Below are 20120 nucleotides of genomic sequence, written 5' to 3' on the forward strand. Positions count from 1 at the left end.
CATGTGTGAAAACCTCATACTTGAAATTGAATGATCAAAAAGTTTGCATGATTATGTGGGAAATGACTCATAACATGTAAGAAAAACATAATTGACATAACCTAAAGAATTGTGCATGGTTATTTGGTGTATGTCATGAAGTATTATATGTGATACACGATGCACCGATTATGATGCTAATGTGGGTGTTCGCCCCATATGACCAAGTGAGAAATGTTGGATCCTGAATTTGGATCCAATGTGGCCATAGGATCTCACACCGGAATCCCAAGAGCCACAAAGAATGATGGGCTCATTAAGATAATTCAATAAGTTTTATGGGTTACATGTAATGGGGCATTATCTTCATGTTAATGGTGGAGTTAAGCCAATCTTCTACGGATCCCTATATATAGATCCATGGTTATAACAAGAAACATGAGCTAGAAATGAGCTCAAGAGAGGATTGAGAAGGAAACTCACCATATGGAGAGGGCTGGAATAGCTCAATCGATAGAGCATGTGTCTTCACATAGATGGAGGTTTAAGTCTTCCTTCTAACGACATGCCCCATCGAATTTAGTGACCCATCCATACCAGATTAAGGAACCACTGGTTCCAACAAATAGGTTGGATATTCCTGTCATTGGCCTTGTCCAACCCACAAGCATGGGTTCAACCCAACAGTTTTTGGCAAAATCACTTAGGGATGTGGACAGATCGGATTTTGGTCAGATATCTAATAGAGTCCAAATCCAAATCCATCTAGTCTGATTCCATAGCACGAATAACATCCGATTAACATTTAATAATTAGATTTGAATTCAGTAGGTAGTCTTAAATCTGAATCACAACCCAAATCCAAATCTGACGGAGAACCCAAATCCTATTACATATAAAGTACATGCAATTTACTAGTTGAACATCTACATAGACAGGGAACCCCATAACTGAACCTTAAGCACTAAGGTTGCATTTGATTGTCGTGGATCTCTAAGGACATCCAGGGACATGTGGATCAAGGCATCGAGCCCACGCCTTGATCCGACCTTCATTCAAATGGAGGAGATCTAAGATCCTGGTTTTAGGCCAAAACCCTGCCAAATTCATGGATTTAAAGTCCGATAATGGGGGACCGGACTAGAGATCATTGGATCTCAGACCTGAGGATCTCTGGTCAAGATTCCTCAGATCTGAGATTTGAGGGATTCAAACATACCCTAAGGGCATTTCTTGTCCACTTTTGAGTTTTGGCCAAGAGAATGCTGGACATGGGCTGAAGGAGGCCATTAAAATTGAACTAGGAAGGGAAAGCTTGAAGGTAAAATTGAACTAGAAGGGAAAGCTAGGTAAGATTTTAATACAGATAGCCAGGATAAGAAATCCAACCAAACTTCTGAGATTTGAAGGCAATTGGCATATTCAAGGAACATAGCCTGGTTATGTGATCTTCTGAATCACTGATCCAACTTCAATGCCTTTCTCTTTCAACTGAATTCCAGATTATGAGGGCTTTACCACTGACATGAAGACACCCTAATGGTCAATTACACTATGCCTTGTATTAGTGTGTTCAATTACAAATACATCTTTGGATCAACATTTGTTACCATGAAGAAGATACAATGCACTCAACATAAAGTGAATGTTCTAGTACTGTAGTTCCATCAAACTTGAATTCAATAAAAAAAAGTGGAATTTCATTAGAAACATATACAGCAAAACATGGAAATCCCATAAAAATTGGTGAGCTCAGAACTATTTCATTCTATTCTGCATTTCCAAACACAACTTTATGTAAGCACAACATTAACCCAACATCAAAAGGCAAAAAAACTTATGAATCGTCATTTTTTAACTAGAGCGCACATTATTATCCATTTCATGAGTTCTGAATTACAGTTACATGTTAATGGTCACAACATTAGTATGTCCCATTATAACTACCTGTTAGAATCAACATTTGTTACTATGAACATGATACAATGCCCTCATGACATGTATGTTTTAGTGCTGCAGTTCTATCAAACTCGATTTCAACCAAAAAGAAATGGAATTTGACATGCCACATAAGTTGGTGGAGTTGAGAATCATTACCTTCTACTTCTGCATTCCGAAACACAGCTTTAAGTAAACACAACAATACTGCTTCACCGCTTCATGACCTTTTCATGAGTAACAGTTATTATATGTATGGTTCATTGCTTATAGAAACAGTGACCCTTGTTCTCCGCTCAAGCATGTAGAGTTACAAGCATATACAAAACACATGCATGCAATATCAAATACTTTCCTCAAGAAGCATACAGCATTCCAGAATCTATGCATAAGTTGCAATGGCAAGGTGACTCAAAATAGAACGAAGGGGGGCATTTGTTACACTCCCACCCAAGGGAAACCTCTTTCCTTTGAAAGGGCCACTTTGGAGGGAAACTGCTTACCCATGAGGGGAAGGTATGAACCCATTTTGACAGGAAATCTGCTTTTTGCATTTATTATGTGGGTCCTACCACTTATGTCTCATGGATATGTTTGTTTCATCCCTTCTAGGAAAGACTATTTCCTATGAAAGAGAGCCTCTTTCATAGGAAAGGGCATGAAACAAACGCCCCCTAAATGTGAGCTGGTGTTGGACAGGAAAAAACTTTCTCGATTTACAGATTGTAGCAGAGAGACCGGGCCTAGTTTTCCAGACACACTCATTTCCCTAAGTTTTACAGGTTGGTCTTTAAATGAATAAAATTGTTGATAAAGAATCATCTTACAGAGATGGATATTACACTCTGAACAATTTCGGGTACTGGAAATTATGAAGCTAGTAGCATTCAGAAGGATTCACCCTCCAACAATATGTTTGTCATGGTTGCAGGCTAGCAAGAACGCACTATTTCAAATGGACACCCATAACACAAAAAATTTGATGCTCGGATTCACCATGAAAGGAAACCTTGAATAGTTCAAGATAATTCATGAAGTCCAGATATGAAGAAATAGGCTATAAAAAAGCTAAAAGGATTATGTAAGTAACATTATGTTGGGTTTAACAATTGAAAAACGAATGCTTAAAAACTATCACATTCACATTTGATCCAACATTCACATGCACCACTTACATGCCAATACAATGTACATATGCATGCACAAAGTCAATACTGGGTCAAGATTAAGTTACTTGAGACAAAGCTAAAATAAGCCAAGCTTAAGAAGACACAGAAGCCTAAAAACACAGTAAAAGCCTATTTGCTGTCATTACATTTACATTTTCTCAAAGCATCCATCCAGTTGAGCTTGCCTACTTAGTTTAAAGACCATCATTTGTCTCTTATATAACTAAAACTCAAACCCAAGCTTCCAAGAACTATGGCAGACTCTAGCAACTTTTCTGGGTTGCTTGACTTATAAAAATGGGAAAGCCTATGGCACATCTTTCCTTGATCTTTCCCAATGCTTCCCAGTTTATAGCCTACTAGAAGACTGGAAACAATGCTCATAACATCTTGGACATTACAATGAAAAACATGGGTCAAAATGGAAAGTATGACCAAGCTAATGAACTGAACATTTCTAAATAGTGGCCAAAATGCCAGAAATCATGAACTTCATAATGCTCACATGATGCCAAATGTGCCTTTATTGCACCACTTTTTTTCATTTGTTTTGAAATAAATTTGAAACCACAGCATATACTCTTTTCCATGCCAATACTTTTCAGGATCGATATTGTGCATAAGAAGTTGCACTCATCTCTCACATAACAAGCTTTCTCCAACATCTTTCAGTTTAAATAATACCTGAACTGGATGTTAAAGAATTAACTTGGGTTTGCAATATAACAAGTTTCCTCCAACATCCTTCAGTTTAAATAATATCTGAACTGGATATTAAAGAATTAACTTGAGTTTGCAAGTTTAGATGACCAAGTGATATTTCACCTGAATCAGATCAATTTGTAGTCGACAATCCAATTCAGGCTAACAATGTGTTAAATCACAAGTTACTAAACCAGTTAGCCAATTTATTAGTGCAAGATATAGTCCACCAACTATAAAGGTTGAAATAGTGGCTTAATCAGAAATTCATCATATGAACTAACATGACCTTTCAACTCTCAACAAAGAACTCAAGCTGATAACACATACACATGAACAAAAACGAATGCTGATTGATCTGAGTTAGTATGTGTAATAGTTCAACAGTTCTACCACCTGACTTAAGCAGGTGGAGCTTCAGATCTTTACAAGAACTATCAAAACAAAGTCTTGCTTTTCAAATTCCAACTATAAGTGTGTGCCTATGTACTATGGGCGTGCGTTGGGTCTGCGCATTTGTGTATGTGTGTCTCCCATGGCAACAATTTCTAATCTTATAAGAATAGCCAGTAGCAAAGGCAAGAAGATTTTTAACAAATAAAAAGAAATGTGAAGGATTTAGTTGGATGGAATCAGCAGATGGATGAATATGAGATCCCTTCTAAAAGGATCTGTGACAAATCTTTCTGCATTATATCCTTCACAATATGAATCATAACATGTACTTAACCAGAAACGGAGACTGCGCCCACTAAAGAATTATATCTTGTCTGCTCAAATTTTACAAGAGATTCAAAGAAGGCACCAACCACAGACAGTGAGTCCTACTAACCTTTAGGAGCAACAATTCTGCAATCGATGTTCATGAAAACACCATCTCTGGATCTTAGTTGGATCTCAAACTTTTCTACAACTGATTCATGGAACTACTGAAAACTTTAACTAGCATACAGTATTTCATGAAGTCTACGAATTCTGTGCAAATGTTTTGGTGCAAACTAAAAGATGCGTCTGCTTGATCAACAGAATACTAGATCTGATCAGACTGGCATTGGTGATCTCTCTTTTTTTTTAATTCAGAAAGAATATCTTCTCAAATAGTTACAAGATCAGTTCTATATTTGCACCTCTGGCACCCTAGGTTGCATGCTTGAATTTATGCAAACTTCATAATACCAAATGAGCCTCAGAATTCAGCCTATCAGAGCTTAACAAAAGTGAGAGCATAGAACTCGATAGTTGCAGTGCATACTTAAAATCAACTATGATGGATCTCTATCTAGATTTTCACTAGAACCTTCAGTTAAAAGTCTTGTTATGCAAAATAAACACTTTCTTTACAGCTTCACAACGGCCCATTGTTACTTCCTATCCAAGTGAGGTTCATTATCATAAAAGTCAATCATCGGGAAAGTCTTGTAGAAGTGTTTGAGAGAATCTGGGGAGACAACACCCCTAGCAAGAAGTTCATTAGCCATTTCTGCAGCCTCAGCTATCATCCCATCATACGCCATACCTTCGATCAGTAAAACATAAGTAGTCTCATTGGGTCGGCACCCTTTACTCACCATATCAGCTAGTACATCAATAGCCCTGTCAATCAAGTGTATCTTACATAAACCAAGGATCAAAGTGTTGAATGTAATGGCTGTGGGACGGAATCCACAGCTCTCCATGTCCCTTAACAAGCTAATCGCCTCATCGACCATCCCGTCCCTACACAAACATGAAATTAGTGTGTTATAAGTAATGTCATCGGGATCAATCCCTCTGTCAATCATCTTAGACAGCAACATTAAGGCCTTCAACTTTTTTCCACCATTCCATAGCCCATTAATCACTGTGTTGTAAGAACTGATGTTCGGGGGACAACCCAATCCCCCCAAGTTTTCAAGGATTTCCAGTGCTTGTTCTGCATTGCCAGTCTTTGACAAACCAGCTAAAATTGTGTTATAGTTTATGATATCAGGTACACAGCCATTAGCAATCATATAATCCATTAATCCAATTGCTACATCCAACCTCCCCTCTTTGCAGAAAGCAGAAATCAGCGGATCATAACTAAATGTATCAGGTTTTAATCCGCTATCAATCATTTCCTTCAAGACTGAGGTCGCCCGATCGAGCTTCCCCTCATTACAGAGGACACTAATCAAAATGCTGTAAGTGACTACATTGGGCTTGCAACCTCTGTTAATCATCTCAACTAGTATCATCTCCCCATCTTCCCATCTCTGATTACTCAGAAAGGCTCTTAGCAAAATATTGTATGAAATGATATCAGGTTCGCAATCATCAGAGTACACACCCTTGATGAATTCGCGCGCTTCATCCAACCTCCCTTCCCTACACATACCTCTGAGTATCACATTATACGTATACATATCCGGCCGAAGACCCTTCAACAGCATATCATCTAGAAGCTTCATTGCTTCATCAATGCCACCCTCATTAGAGGCTGTCTCAATTAGGATAGTGTAGGTGACAACAGTGGGTTTACAATCATCCTGCAACAGTCTATCCAACATCTGAAAAGCCAGTCCCAATTTACCTCTACTACACAGACTACCAATCAGAATATTGTAGGTAACCGTATCCGGTGCGCAGTTCCGCGCTCTCATTCGATCCAAAAAGGAGATTGCAGACTGAATTCTGTTCATTTTACACAATCCACCAACCACAGCATTGTATGCAAAAACATCAGGAACACCATGTAACTCCAAAAGCTCCAAGACCCTCATTGCCTTTTCACTGTTTCTCTCACTAAAGAACCCTTTGATGAGTTTTGTGCACAGAATCACATCTGGCTTGTGCCCTTTGTTGATCATGTACTCAAGAAAATACAGAGACTCGCCATATTTTCTTGACTTGCATGATCTAGACAGTAATTTTAAGTAGTGAGGCTCGTTGAAATCCGATTGGGGGCTGTTGGTATTCGGCCTATAGATTCTCTCACTTGCAGCACTATCAGGGGAGACCCTTACTAGGTTCTTACAGGCAACCATGGGGAATCTGAATAGCTGATCAAAATTGTTGGTGGGTTTCGTGTGCAGTGATGGGTAGTGAGGAACGCACTCACCAAAGAGAATTGCCATGGTTTGGATGTCCTTTTCTTCATCAGAGTAGAGACTTCTTATGCATGACCAATCAAGATAGAGAAGAAGAGCAGACACGAACAAACAAAAAAGAGAAAGAGAGAGATAGAGAGGGAGCCTTATCTAGATACGGAATGTGAGCAGTGGAGACACCTCAACGGGCTTTTTCAGATAAGGAGCAACTTGGGTACCCACGAGTGAAGCAGGCTACTTCAAATTCCTACATTGTAGATGGCACTTTTTTTTTTGCTTGGACATCACCTCAAAGAGAGTAAAACCAGATCCAAGGGATCCAAACCAATGTTATCAATACGGGCCTGAATCGTCCGATACGTATCGTATCAGTGGAAAATCGAGACACAAATGCCCTGAAACTGGCTATTTTCCAAACAAATAAAAATTAACCAAAAACAAAATTTTTATATATTTTAATATTTTTAACATTATCTTAATATTTTTGTGACACGTGTCTTGCTGTGGTTAAAAACAATATCGATTCAGGTCCGAATCGGTATTGCCCCATTCACCTGAATCGTTGGCCCAACGATTCAAGGGGCGATACGAAACTCACAACCCAAACTTATCCAAAATACTGTAGAAAGTAGAAAACAGTTGAACAAAGATTGAAAGGAAAAAGCTTGCACGGCCGCACAAACCTACGTTTAAATATAAAAAGTTTCTTCTTGTTCAGGCGCCCTTTGAAACCTTCTTCTATCAAGATAGTGCAATCCCAACCTTCGATTTTCGGCACTTCCATTACTTGGTGGGACACAAGTCAAAAGTGGGTCTAGGCAGAAGACACCAAGGTGCAGATCCGTTCACCTCAGGTTCAACTCTCACTAGGTGTGTGCCCGGTGCCCACCGGGGGAGTTCACCCATGGATGGCGACCCTTACCGCAAGGTCAAAACTGGTTGTACTATCCTGTGGGCAGGAAAAACCTCAAGGGTTTTACTAACTAGATGCCAGCCAACAGGGAGGGAGGGTTTTTCCTTTATCTCAAAATAAATACGTACCCACTCACATATATATATAGAGAGAGAGGAGTCTCCTAAGCAAGGTCGGAGCCGGAAATTTAAATTAGGGCGGACACAAATACACTCTAAAAGATCCATTGTCTGCCTGATCAAGCGGGTTGAAGCAAAATAGAGAGAGATCATTTATGCTAATTAATAAAATAAAAACATTAATATTCTAACCAAAATTAAATATTTATTGTTCATGAATTCTTGTTAACACTTATTAAAAAAAAATACATGAAAACTTTAAAACCATAACTAAACATTCATGCCAATATAAAAAAAAACTAAATCAAAACTTTAATCCCTACAAACATTATAAATTATGCATTTATGCTAATAAAAAACCCATAATATTATAAGTAAAATCAAGCATTCATTATTCATGAATTTATGTTTAATAGTAATTAGAAAAAACACAATAAAAACTAAAACCATAGCTCAATATTTATGTTATTAAAAAAATTAATTGAATTCTTAAATGCTAACAAACATCACTCATAGATTTACTAATTAAAAAAATAAAACCCTAAAATTCTAACTAAAATCAATCATGAATTTATAGAATCATGTTTAATGTTGATTGAGGAAGAAACACTAGAAAATACCTAAGTATTAATGTCATTTGAAAAATCAAAATAAAAACTTAAACTCTAACAAAAAACAAAGATTTAGGGGTTTGAGAAGTGATAACTAAAATTAAACATTCACTAATAGAGTCATGTTTAATGACAATTAAAAAAATACACAAAAAATCATAAAATCATAGTTAAATACTCATGTTATTTGCAAGAATCCAAATCAATACCCTAATTAACCTTAAAAATCATACATTTATGTTAATTAAAATTTATTAATATTCTAATGAAAATCAAGCATTCGTTACATGACTAATGTTAATAAAAAACACAATAAACCAGAAAAACCTAATTAAACATTCATATTGTTTAAAAAATAAATTAAATTAATAACCTAAATTCTAAAAATTATCATGCATTATGCTAATTGAATATATATATATATATATATATATATATATATATATATATATATATATATATATATATATAACCCCTAAAATCAAAACAAGCACTCATTTATGATTTAAAAAAAAATTGAAAAGAAATAAAGAGAAAGAAGAAGACTTAGCAGCCAACCGTGCGTGTAAAAGAGGAAGATGAGGTTGTCAAAGGTCCACTCATTTATTTGTAAATATATTTTTATCAAACTGCCACATAAGAGCACCAAAAGACGAAATAAATATTTAATAATAAAAGGACCTTGGAAGATAGGAAGGCCATCTTTTAAGAATATTTAAATTGTTGAGCCTTCAATGTGGCAATTACAACCTCTCCATGATAAAACTGAACTTGGGAGATGGAATGACCAACTCCCATCCCATCTCACGGATTTGTCTACTGCAGGTAGATGGTGATGGCAACCCTAGGAACCAACTCCAACACCATCATCTACGGGGTTTTCCAAATAGAGCCTTGTTGCATGGTACTCAACAAGCTCATTACCATAAGGATGTTCACGTTGGATGACAGAAATAAGAAACGACCGTAGGATAAGGGATGATCTAGCGTCATGATTTTTATAGATTTTTTCTTCTTTTTTCCTTAATCCAACCATAATGCATGGTTTTATAAGGATCAGCTCTTGAATCATCCGAATATGATGCATAAATGATATTTTTTAATACTTTAAAATCAACAACTAGTAATCTTCATAAATATTCAAGCATTCAAAAATCACATTTTTCATTAAAATACATGTCCAACAGTCGATTTCTAGCAAATTTACCATGTTCGAACACACTTACATGGTTGAATTTGCAAAATAGAGCATTGGGAATGCCCATATTTCTAGTTCTTATATTCTAGTGACTATATATATGAGAAAATATAAGGTGGTTATGTACCAAAATCATGGTCACAAACTAATATATCGGCAACGTTTGCCACTCATATCACACATCGGCTATATATCGTTAATTTATCGGCAACCTAATTACTATTAAAATATACACAAGAATCACTAAAATTGAGGCACTAAATCAATTTCATTAGTTGCAAAGACAAAAAAATGCAAAAATATGCAATTTTTGCTGCAGCAAATGTTCACAAGCAAAATATAAACGAAAAATAAAAACCATTGAAATATTGGAACACACACAAAAACTTAGACTATACCATGAATAAAAAAAATGAGATTAAACAAAAAGAGATGGCAACAGAAAATAAAAAAAATAAAAAATGGATAAATAAAGTGCAGCCTGCAAAGATTTGCACAAAATTATGATGAGTAGGCCTCCAACCATGTCAAACCCATAAAATGAAAGATAAAAAAAAAGAAAAAGAAAGATGAGAAAGGGAAAGCAAAAAATAAATTACCTTCTATAAAAATGGGTGAGAAGGTATTAATAAATTGTCATGAACTCTCCCAAATGAACATCTTAAAAATCAGTTTCTTATTAATGGCACACCATTTTGGAAGGCAAAATCTAGAAGAAAAAATAAATGAAAAGAAATACCGTGTCCATGGTACAGGACTACAGACTCTTGTTTGTATGGATCGAGACATCAAATGGTAAATCTAACATCAAACGGTAGATCTAACCTATATATATGTCTCATTGTAATCGACGGTCCACAAAAACCTAATATTTACCTTATGTTCCCCTTCCGAAACGCTGTCGTGGCAGTCTCTCTCTCTCTCTCCACCGGGCAATTGCTCCATTGCCGGCGACCAGCATCTCCTCCGCCCATCGATCTCCCCAACCCAGGAGTTGCTTTTGGACAACACCAGGCCCCTATCGTCTTTCACCCTCTCTGCCGTCTCTCCCCCTTTCACTCGCACACAGTAACTCCCTCTCTGTGATTTGGTTGGTGGTGGTGTTCTGCTTCTTCTTCTTCTTTTATTTTTATTTTTGGGGCGTTTTTCTCTTGTGGGTACACTGGTTTTTGTTTCCCAAGTGATGGGTTTTAGTATTTTTGAGAGGCATCTTTAGTAGCACCGAATAAAATGGCTTCTTCAATGAAGAGATGGTTTCTTTCGAGATGCCTTTTTTCCTGCTTTTTGGTTAGATCTTAGCGTTCTTGAATTTAATCTTATCTTTCCTGAATTTAGTGGTTGAGTTGTTTTTCTTGAGGGGTATGAGTTGATCGATGTGGAGTTCTTATTTTTTTGGCTACAGGTTGGTTTTTCTTAATAGATTGTTATAGTTTTAATAGTTAAGATTGAATTTTGCTTTGTTTTTTTATCTTCGGATCGTTATGCTTTCTGTAAATTTTCTCTTCTTTATAGTATTCTTATGAGTATATTTGCCTATTTTTAAAGGTGTAAAGTGTTGATTTGACGAAGTATGTTATTAAGTTGTGTTGTTACTAGAAGTATTTCTGTGGAACTTATGACAGGTAATCTTTTCTTCCGTTTTCTTTAGTGTAATTTCATGCTGCATCCATGATGAACATATTAGAAGGGCAGAAAACAAGGAAAAACAGCCAATTTTGTGTTTGGTGTTCAAAGTGAAACGTTTTATGTCCTTAGCTATTTTCAACCAGCTATTTCTAGGGCAGTTGGTGCGTGATTGCTAGTGCTTTTGAATGGTGATCATGTTTTCTTATGTGGGGTAAGAACTGAATGCATTGTTCAGTGTAAACAATATTGAAAATTTGTAGATGATGTGCAGCATATGAAAATGTGAACAGTCATGATGCATTTGATTGGATATGATCAACAGATGATCTGCATCATCATTTGTCATAGGATATGACTAGGGCTGGAGGCCTAGGCTTAACTTTTGAAGAAGGCTCGACCCCAAGTCCCCAACCGATCTTAAACCTGACTTGACAAAGGCTCGGGTAAGGCCGGGCCAGCCTATGGGTGATATATATATATATATACAACCAAAGAAATGTCCAAAATCTAGAACGACGGATGATCGGATGGCTCCCCTTCTCATATGCTTGAGCATCTCATCGATGGGACCTCATATATTTGTTCTTTATAATTTATTTAGTAAGAAATATGCTTTACACAAAGACTTTATGACATATAGACATGTTTTTTGAAATGTGAAAAATCAACAGCTCACAATGCATTTAAAACTTTACAATACAAAGTATTGTAGGCCGTTGATTTTTAGTGCTTTCAAAAATGCATCTAAACATCGAAAATTCATAATCTGAAACATGTCGCTCACTAAATGAATGATAAAAATCCAATATGTAAAGTTTGATCAATGAAAAACTCAATCGTTAGTGAAGGAATGCCGTCGATTATCATCGGTTGCAGATTTTGGATCTTCCTTTGGTTGGATATATATATATATATATATATATATATATATATATTGTGGCACTGTGGCACCATAACTTACAGTGGTATACACTTGATTTTACATAGATTTAAGCTCCAAAAGAAAAAGAAAAAAACTAACATTTGGATCATGTTTAGAATGTTTTATTTATTATATTCATGTTTTAAAGTTGACTAAAAATGGTGTTTAAATTTATACCATTTTAAACCACCCTTATCTTCATCAATTGTGAGCCCTCAATTTTTCACCATCTCAAAAACGGAATCTTCTGGTGTATTAGACATGATAGACCCTTCTAACATAGTAAATAAACCATGCTAAGCACATCTGTACAGTTTAAAATTATTTTTTGAAAATTATTTTTTAATCTAAATTCTCATGTTTTGAATATTTCTTCCATAAGGCGTCTTTCTGGCTTTCCGAAGAAAATGGAGCTTGATGTTTTTTTTCTCAATGTTGTACTAAAACTGCATTAAAAAGCCTTTTTGAATAAATATGGTGTCTGTATTTATTGGCAAGAAAATTCCAATTTCTAAGATCTGGATTCTGTCCACCATATTTATTTTCCTATCAGAATCCAGATACCAGGAGTTGAAAATTTCAGGTTTTTTTAGCTTAATTTGGATGAGTGAAGATGGACCTGATAAATGGGCTTGCCTTAGTATCTTTGCCTCAAGCCTAAGAACTGACTATCTCTCAATATGGTGAAAAATAGGTTTGGGTTAGGTAGGACAGGGAAATGAGACAAGAATGACTTGTGTTTGACATGTAAAAGGTATATTCAAACTCATAAAATAATCTCAGCAAGTTGAACAACAATAGGTGTTCAGTTCAGCTGGACTTATATAAGCTTGTTAAGCAATAATAAGTATATTGTAGTGTGGAATAAATGCTTGAAGCATTTGGTTTGCAAGCAATTTGAGGTAAAATCTCTCTTTGAATAGTGCACTTATCTGTAAATGGGCTAGCTTGAGCTTGGCTCAATAACTCAATATTCAAATCCTATTACTTTTAGCTTTGAAACAATGTACTTTTTATGTAAACACGATTCATTTGGCTTGGACTCATTTTGGGCCTTGAGCTTAGCTCATATCGCGACAAGAGCGAGTCATGAGCCAAGCTTGAACACCTAATGCTCGGCTTTTTTAGCTCGTACCTATGTCACCTGGTTACGGGTACGGCACAGAAAATCTAAAAAATGTGGGTACGGGGACACGGCTATATATCACATAAATACAAAATAAATTCAAAATAAACTGAATATAATCTAAATATACATGCTATATCTAAAATATATATTATATACCGAAAATATAATTCTAAATTATAAATTAAATACAAACTTGTAATGTATGGGAGGGTAAAATGGTGTGTCCAGGTGTCAACGTGTGTCGACACGGGGATACGCGTGTCGTCACAGGTACGGAGGAAAAAATGGAGTGTCCAGGTACCATAGGCTCATACCTAGGGCTAGGCTATGCAAATGTAGCCCTAAACAGGATATATTAGAACCACGTAGGGATGCAAAAGGACCGGATCCAGTATGAAGTTTTATGATTTTTGGTTGTTCCGACCTGATCCAGATTCGACTTTCTTAAGTGTTTAGCTGATCCATATCCGATCTGTTTACGTCGTCAACAATGAATGGGTTAAGTCTGCACACACACCACAAAGGGAACAAAAAGAGAGAGTAGGATCTAACCCAGGTCCAACTTATTTAGTACTATGTTTCATGTTTGTTTTGGCAAACTATGCCAACCTTGGCCGTTGTCAGTCCATGTGTGGCATGTCCGCACCTTTCCGGGCTAAGGGCCATGTGGCACAGTCTGAGCCAATGTTGTCAGTATTGGAATCGGCCCTGAATCGTTTGGCTACCAATTCAGTTGTATCGACCAATACCGATACTCAAGTGAATCGTTCTGTATCGGTCCAAAAATAATAATAAATTATTGTGTCAATCATAACGTGACACGCGTTAAAACTATTAAAATAATATTAAAAAACATTTTTTGGTATTTTTTATATTTATTAAAAAATAGCCGATTCAGGCTTGCAGCATATCGATTTTCTGCTGATACGATGCCGATGCACACCGATACTGATAACATTGGTCTGAGCATCAGTTTTGGACGGTCAGGATTGGCATATGATGATGGAGGCCCATCAACATGCCATATGGTCTAACCCACTTTGTCTCCTATTTTTTTTCTCCAACTCCACTGGCCACAGTGGTCTAATGGCAGGCAAAGCTGAATTTTCCTAGAGAAAAGGAATTCTCGCTCCCTTTACCCAAACGTGAGCTAACAGATAAAGTCCATTTGTTTCCTCTAGACAGAGGGGACAACATTGTAAACAAAAAACGGACACGTTTTTCTCTCTATCCACTGCGAAGATCAGCACACCCCATTTTCCAGTACTCTCTCTCTCTCTCTCGACGTGTTCGATGAAACATCTCAACCAAAAAGGCTGTGTTTCTTTTAAATCATCAGAAGAAGTTCTCCCAATGCAAGGCTCTTTGCTCGTAGTGAAGCGTGTGGTTTAGGAAGCTTCTATGACAAGTCGCTTTATGGAGAGTGCTCTTTGATTGGGCACTGACTGGGAGAGGGTCTCAATGTCGCCGAAAACAAACCGATTGAGATTACCCTTCTATTAGAATTAGCAGAAGCAATATTTGCTTGCGTAATATGGATTCCGAACATTCAAATGTATAATGTTCATGTGTTAGAATGTTGTTTATCTGCATGTGTGGCTACCAACCATACGTTCTACGAAATGACTAAACCAAAATTCGTTGCTTTTGTTGTTGGCTTGCCTATTACTGGCTTTCTCTAAATTTATTTTGTAAATAGAGAACTTTGGTGAATATGATATAGGAATCTACTAACATCTTGACAGTTTTGTTGGTTCATCTGCCACAATCTAGATTCTGTCTTATATTTGTATGATTTATCCTTTTCAGGATTAGAAACCATTGTTATCATTTCTGCCATGATGCTCAGACGAGTCACAAAGACAGCCATATCATTCTATCCACCTAGAAGAAGGCACTTCAGTGATAACACCCTGGACCATGCAATTAGAGAGTTCAACAAGGTAACTATATCTTCACCTTAATTAAAATTCTTGTTTTGTTTAAGAAACCCAATTAGAATTCAATCCATTATATGATTTTTGGATTTTTTCTTTCTGATACTAGGGTGTTTGCATTGTTATTCTATCGGTATATTATCTTCCTTGAGCATTTCCCATTTTCGTTCTTGATGAATGGACAAGTTGGTATTCTCTGAATGGTTTCTTTTTTCCAATTCACCAAAGAAATTCATATCTGAGAGAGTATGGGGACACAGACGACTGTCATGTGAAATGGTTATTAACAGAAAAGAAGGAAATTTTGCAGGAAATGGAATCAATCTTTGGTGAAGCCCCTCCCGCCACCCATGGTTCTCCAACCAGCTCACAAGCTCTCCAAGAGCCCCATTCACTTTCTTCCTTGCCTGTCGAAGCTGAACCAGCACTTTCCCACATTGGCAGCAGTGGCGAAGCTCAGATGGTTGACGTCTCTGCAAAAGAGAGCAGCAAGAGGACTGCAGTTGCCTCTTGCAGAGTTTTGCTTGGTGAGAAAGCATTCAAATTGGTAGCTGCCAACCAAATAGCCAAGGGAGATGTTCTTGGCGTGGCAAGAATTGCAGGCATAAGTGCCACAAAGCAGACTAGCAACCTCATCCCTCTGTGCCATAACATAGCTCTGAGTCATGTTTCTGTTGATATGAAGCTGAATCAGAAGGAATTCGCAGTGGAGATTGAAGGAGAAGCTTCAGCAACTGGGAAAACTGGTGTGGAGATGGAAGCAATGACAGCAGTAGCAGTTGCTGGCCTGACTGTGTATGACATGTGCAAAGGAGCATCAAAGGAAATACAGATAACAGATATTCAACTCGAGAGCAAGACTGGTGGCAAGAGCGGGAATTGGCATAGATAGTAATAAGATTGTTAAACTGTTAGAAATGCCAAAGGAATCTGTGAATGCAATAAAATACATCAAAATTTAGGAAAATTTCTGATTGTTAATTAATTGGTAATTGATACTTTTCGTCATTCATGTAAGTTTTGATTTTGATGTGATTACCCTAAATTTCCACATAGACAGATTGCTCATCTTACATGCGTGGCTATATATGTTGATTTTTTCTGTTAGTTTTTTCCAACTTGTTTTGAGGCTCTCTTGTGAATTATGCTTTACAAGTTGCTGCAAATAGATTGAACGGTGCAGCTCATTGAAGATGGATAAACTGTTTTTTGTAATTAAAACCTTTTGTTACCATCTGCTTACTCTTTGGTGCATTAGAATGTTGTTTTACTCAAGGTTGTAAGCATAGTATCGTTACCCGTATTGGTCGGGCCTAAAATAATATACATATAGTAAAAATCCAATTTTTTAATAAAAATATTTTAATTTTTTTAAAAATTCAGAAAAAAATAGCAAAATTTTTAAAAAATCATAATACATGAAACAATGATGAATTGCACAAAATACAGCTATAAAATCTCATATGAAGCATTTATGTCTCTGAGTTTTATAAGGCATCAACAAACATCAATTATCTCACAAAAACAATACAAAATATTAAATATCTTTCAATTAAGAACATACCACAAGACTCATACTTTCATATTAAATAAATAAAAATATTATGACAATAGTTGCACTTAATTTTCAATCAATTTTCACTCGTTACTTGAGTACCCCATTGCCATGTCTGATGCCATTTTTGTTGGAGTGTAGAGCTTGATTTCTACTTTGATATAAATTCTTAATTTTTTGTGAATTCAACTTCACAGTAAGTTGGCGGGGGTTGCAGGGGGCAATGCTCTTTGCTCGTAAGATAAGGTGGGGGTTCGGGGTAGCGTGAGCCCCTGAGGCAAAATCTTTTTAAAAGGTAGTTTTGTAATTTTACTCATAATAGAGATTTTTTTACCTTAACTCACTTTCTTGAGTGAAAAAATAGTAAAAATGCACTATTACTTGAGCAAACTGCAAAAACCCTCTCCCTTATGTATGGATCGACTTCCAAATTGTTCTCAGGACTCCTAAGATGCATTAATACCCTTCTAAAAGCCTCTATACATATGAGAAAGCCGACCTTCAAGAGGATTTTAAAATTCAAAAAATAAAAAACAAGTTTTAGCCCTTTTTAAAATGTGTTGAAGATGTATCGTACAATACAACACAATACAAGATGGTATTGTACTATACATATGATACAGGTCCAATATGCATTTGTATCATGATACAAGTGTGTATCATATCGGTTTTGCCTATAGTAACAATAAGTATTATACTGTATTTTACAGTACGGTACTTACAACATTGGTTGGACTATATTTCATTTTGTTTCATTATATCAGGCATTTGGAGAGGTAGAGAAAAAAAATGTTCGGATCTTTGTCCCTTAATTTTGAGCCAAGGTTTTTCTTCAGTGCATATGTGGGTAGCACTTGTCATGCGATCTGTAGGCTCTTTATGTGTTTCCTGAAGAAAACAAGAGTATTTTTATTCATCATCTTCAATTAGTTGGCCCTTTAGGATCTCGTCAGTTTAAAACTTTAAATAACTCTAGTCCTTTTATATATGGCCTAGTTCTCCATTCTAGTTAATCCGCTTTCCCATGAGTATCACAACTATTTCATGAATCATGCACAATGAAGATATTTTTATTGTTTTGATCATAGATTTTACTTTACTTGCTTAACACTAAGCATTGTAAGTAGATGGGTGTAACACTATGTTAACACATGACATTTAATTCAGCTTTATTATTTAGTGGTTAGTGACATGTTAAAATGGTGAAAAAAATGCTACTTCTATCATTTTTACCCATTTTGTGTTTGTAATTTGTGATGTATTTTTCTCCTTCCGTTTTCTTTTGTGTGTTTTTTTTCAGTGCTTGGAAGAGCTGGTTTGAGTTAGTTTAATGAGCGGATTTTTTTTTTATATTTACACCAAGAAACCGCCTCGAAGGACCTAGCCGCGCTGGCTCTGCCAGCCATTCTTATGATCATTGTCCTGACCGCGTAAAACTCTGTGGGCTTACCCCTTGCCAGGGTTAATCAGAGGAATTTTCCTAATAATGTTCTATAGTTGCAGTATCCAGTTTCTTTCTTACCCATGTACATGTTTTCTCTTTTTCATTTCAGGCAAATCCTTTATTTGGGGCAAATTTGGTCGCGATGAGAAAGCTTTGTGCATTCATCTTTGAGGTTAAATGAAATGTGAAGATTATGGTATACGTAATCGAAGATTACAGTTGATTTCTGATGCATATCCTTTAAAACAGCTCAGCATGATGCCATCTAACCCTTCCTATACAATACAAGTTGTATAATTCTGTATATATACATTATTTCCTTGTGATCCACAGAAAGCTATATATGTGATCTTCATTGTTGTTTGTGATTGATAGGCGTCTAGATGCGAGTTTTTTTATTTGGTTGCAGTTTCTGTCACAAAGGCTGCTTCTTGCAGCTCCCTATGTCTATCTTTTCTTGATAAAAAAATGTTACCATAAACTTTTGTGGCTTGTTCTTGTCTTTGGGAAAAACATGCAGCTTCCCTCCACTTCAATTTTCATGTTGACGAAAACGAATGTAGGATAGTGAAAGGTTCACTTCAATTCATGTTGATGAGAATGAGAACGAGTGTTGGATTGATTTTCTCAACTCTCTCTGTGGACCAGGGTAGCATGTAGGATGGTGAAAGGTTCAATCCTTGTTCTTCTTGTCACACTTTTACCAGTTAGTTGACTGCTGCTCATCTTTATCAAATTTGTTTAGGCTGAGCAATTGGTGTTTATTACAGAACTATTGTACATATCAGCACCAGGGTGGAATTTGACCCATAAGAACCTGTCGATTTTGATCTTTTGATCATCTTCAATGCTGCAGCATATGCCGCCAGCAGTAGTGCTTTAATAAGCATCAATCCCGGGATGAAGGATCGTGGTCACTTGGTTAAAGGAAACTGATTGTGATACTTATTGCATAAATACTCAAATGCTGCTACAGAGCTGCACTGCGTAGAAAATAGCCTTGTATTCTTTCTGCTGTGCTATATCGTGTTTTGGAAAATTTGAAAGGTAAACAATTCTGTTTTTTTTTTCTGCAAAAATTATTTTTATCTTTTTCATTAGTTGAGTTTACCCTTCCTGGTGGCTTGCCAACAGATTATGAGAGCCCACAAAATGAGATTTGTGTGTGTGAATACAGGTTTTCAAATGTCTTGCTTGAGACTCAATCCTGGCTGTGGTGTTGGTGTGTGCATAAGCAGTTCAAAGTCTGCCCTTCATTTATAAACTCAGTATGTACTTTGGAATTCTTAACCTAGGATTTAACACACCACCATGCTATTTTTAAGTTATCTGTCCACCCCCTTGTCATAAGTAATCTTTTTTTATGATGAGGAACCCTCGCCCAAGTGAGGAAAACCCCGGGTGGAGCCCATAACCACCCTGCCTTATGTCACCCACTTATATAAGCTGCGGACACATCTGTGCGCCAGCAGGGTTTGATCCTGTACCTTCATCTCAGCTCCCTCACAACCACCCTGCTGGCCACGCGAGCAACCCCGCGGTGGTTGTTATAAGTATTATCATCACTACAAAGCTGTCCATTTTCTTCTCATCCCCACGGACTCCCACTGCCTACCCCTTGGCTAGTGTGACCAAAACACCCTTGGGAATCTAGATTACAGATGAGAATTAGTGAGGTTGTCACTTGTGTATTTTTCATTCCTTAAAAGTGTTATTTTCTTCCTTAAATTATCATCATTTTAGCATTACCACCACCACCACCAGTATAGTCCAAAATAATTTTTAAAGTCAATGTAGTAGCATTATATAT

The 20120-nt window shown here is 36.6% G+C and overlaps 2 protein-coding genes across 2 annotated transcripts; one reads left to right on the forward strand and one right to left on the reverse strand.

The window, feature by feature from the left end:
• Positions 1-4834: 4834 nt before the first annotated feature.
• LOC149819875 (uncharacterized) lies at positions 4835-7019 on the reverse strand. Its single transcript, XM_089982321.1, has one exon. The coding sequence runs from the start codon at positions 6881-6883 to the stop codon at positions 5150-5152; it is 1734 nt and encodes a 577-aa protein (XP_089838447.1). The 5' UTR covers positions 6884-7019; the 3' UTR covers positions 4835-5149.
• Positions 7020-10637: 3618 nt separating this feature from the next.
• On the forward strand, positions 10638-16412 carry CNX3 (cofactor of nitrate reductase and xanthine dehydrogenase 3). Its single transcript, XM_089982322.1, has 3 exons — positions 10638-10765; positions 15184-15317; positions 15622-16412. Exons 2-3 carry the CDS (start codon positions 15213-15215, stop codon positions 16201-16203), a joined length of 687 nt encoding a protein of 228 aa, XP_089838448.1. The 5' UTR covers positions 10638-10765; positions 15184-15212; the 3' UTR covers positions 16204-16412.
• Positions 16413-20120: the final 3708 nt, after the last annotated feature.

This window comes from Nuphar pumila, chromosome 12 (assembly GCF_984573655.1).
Source record: "Nuphar pumila chromosome 12, dmNupPumi1.hap1.1, whole genome shotgun sequence".
Lineage (NCBI taxonomy): Eukaryota > Viridiplantae > Streptophyta > Magnoliopsida > Nymphaeales > Nymphaeaceae > Nuphar > Nuphar pumila.

Excerpts from the sequence above, each read along its gene's own strand:
- LOC149819875 (XM_089982321.1), bottom strand. The coding sequence starts at position 6,883 with ATGGCAATTCTCTTTGGTGAGTGCGTTCCTCACTACCCATCACTGCAC.
- CNX3 (XM_089982322.1), top strand. The coding sequence starts at position 15,213 with ATGATGCTCAGACGAGTCACAAAGACAGCCATATCATTCTATCCACCT. Across the intron at positions 15,318-15,621 it reads CAATTAGAGAGTTCAACAAG|GAAATGGAATCAATCTTTGG; the intron begins GTAACTATATCT and ends GAAATTTTGCAG.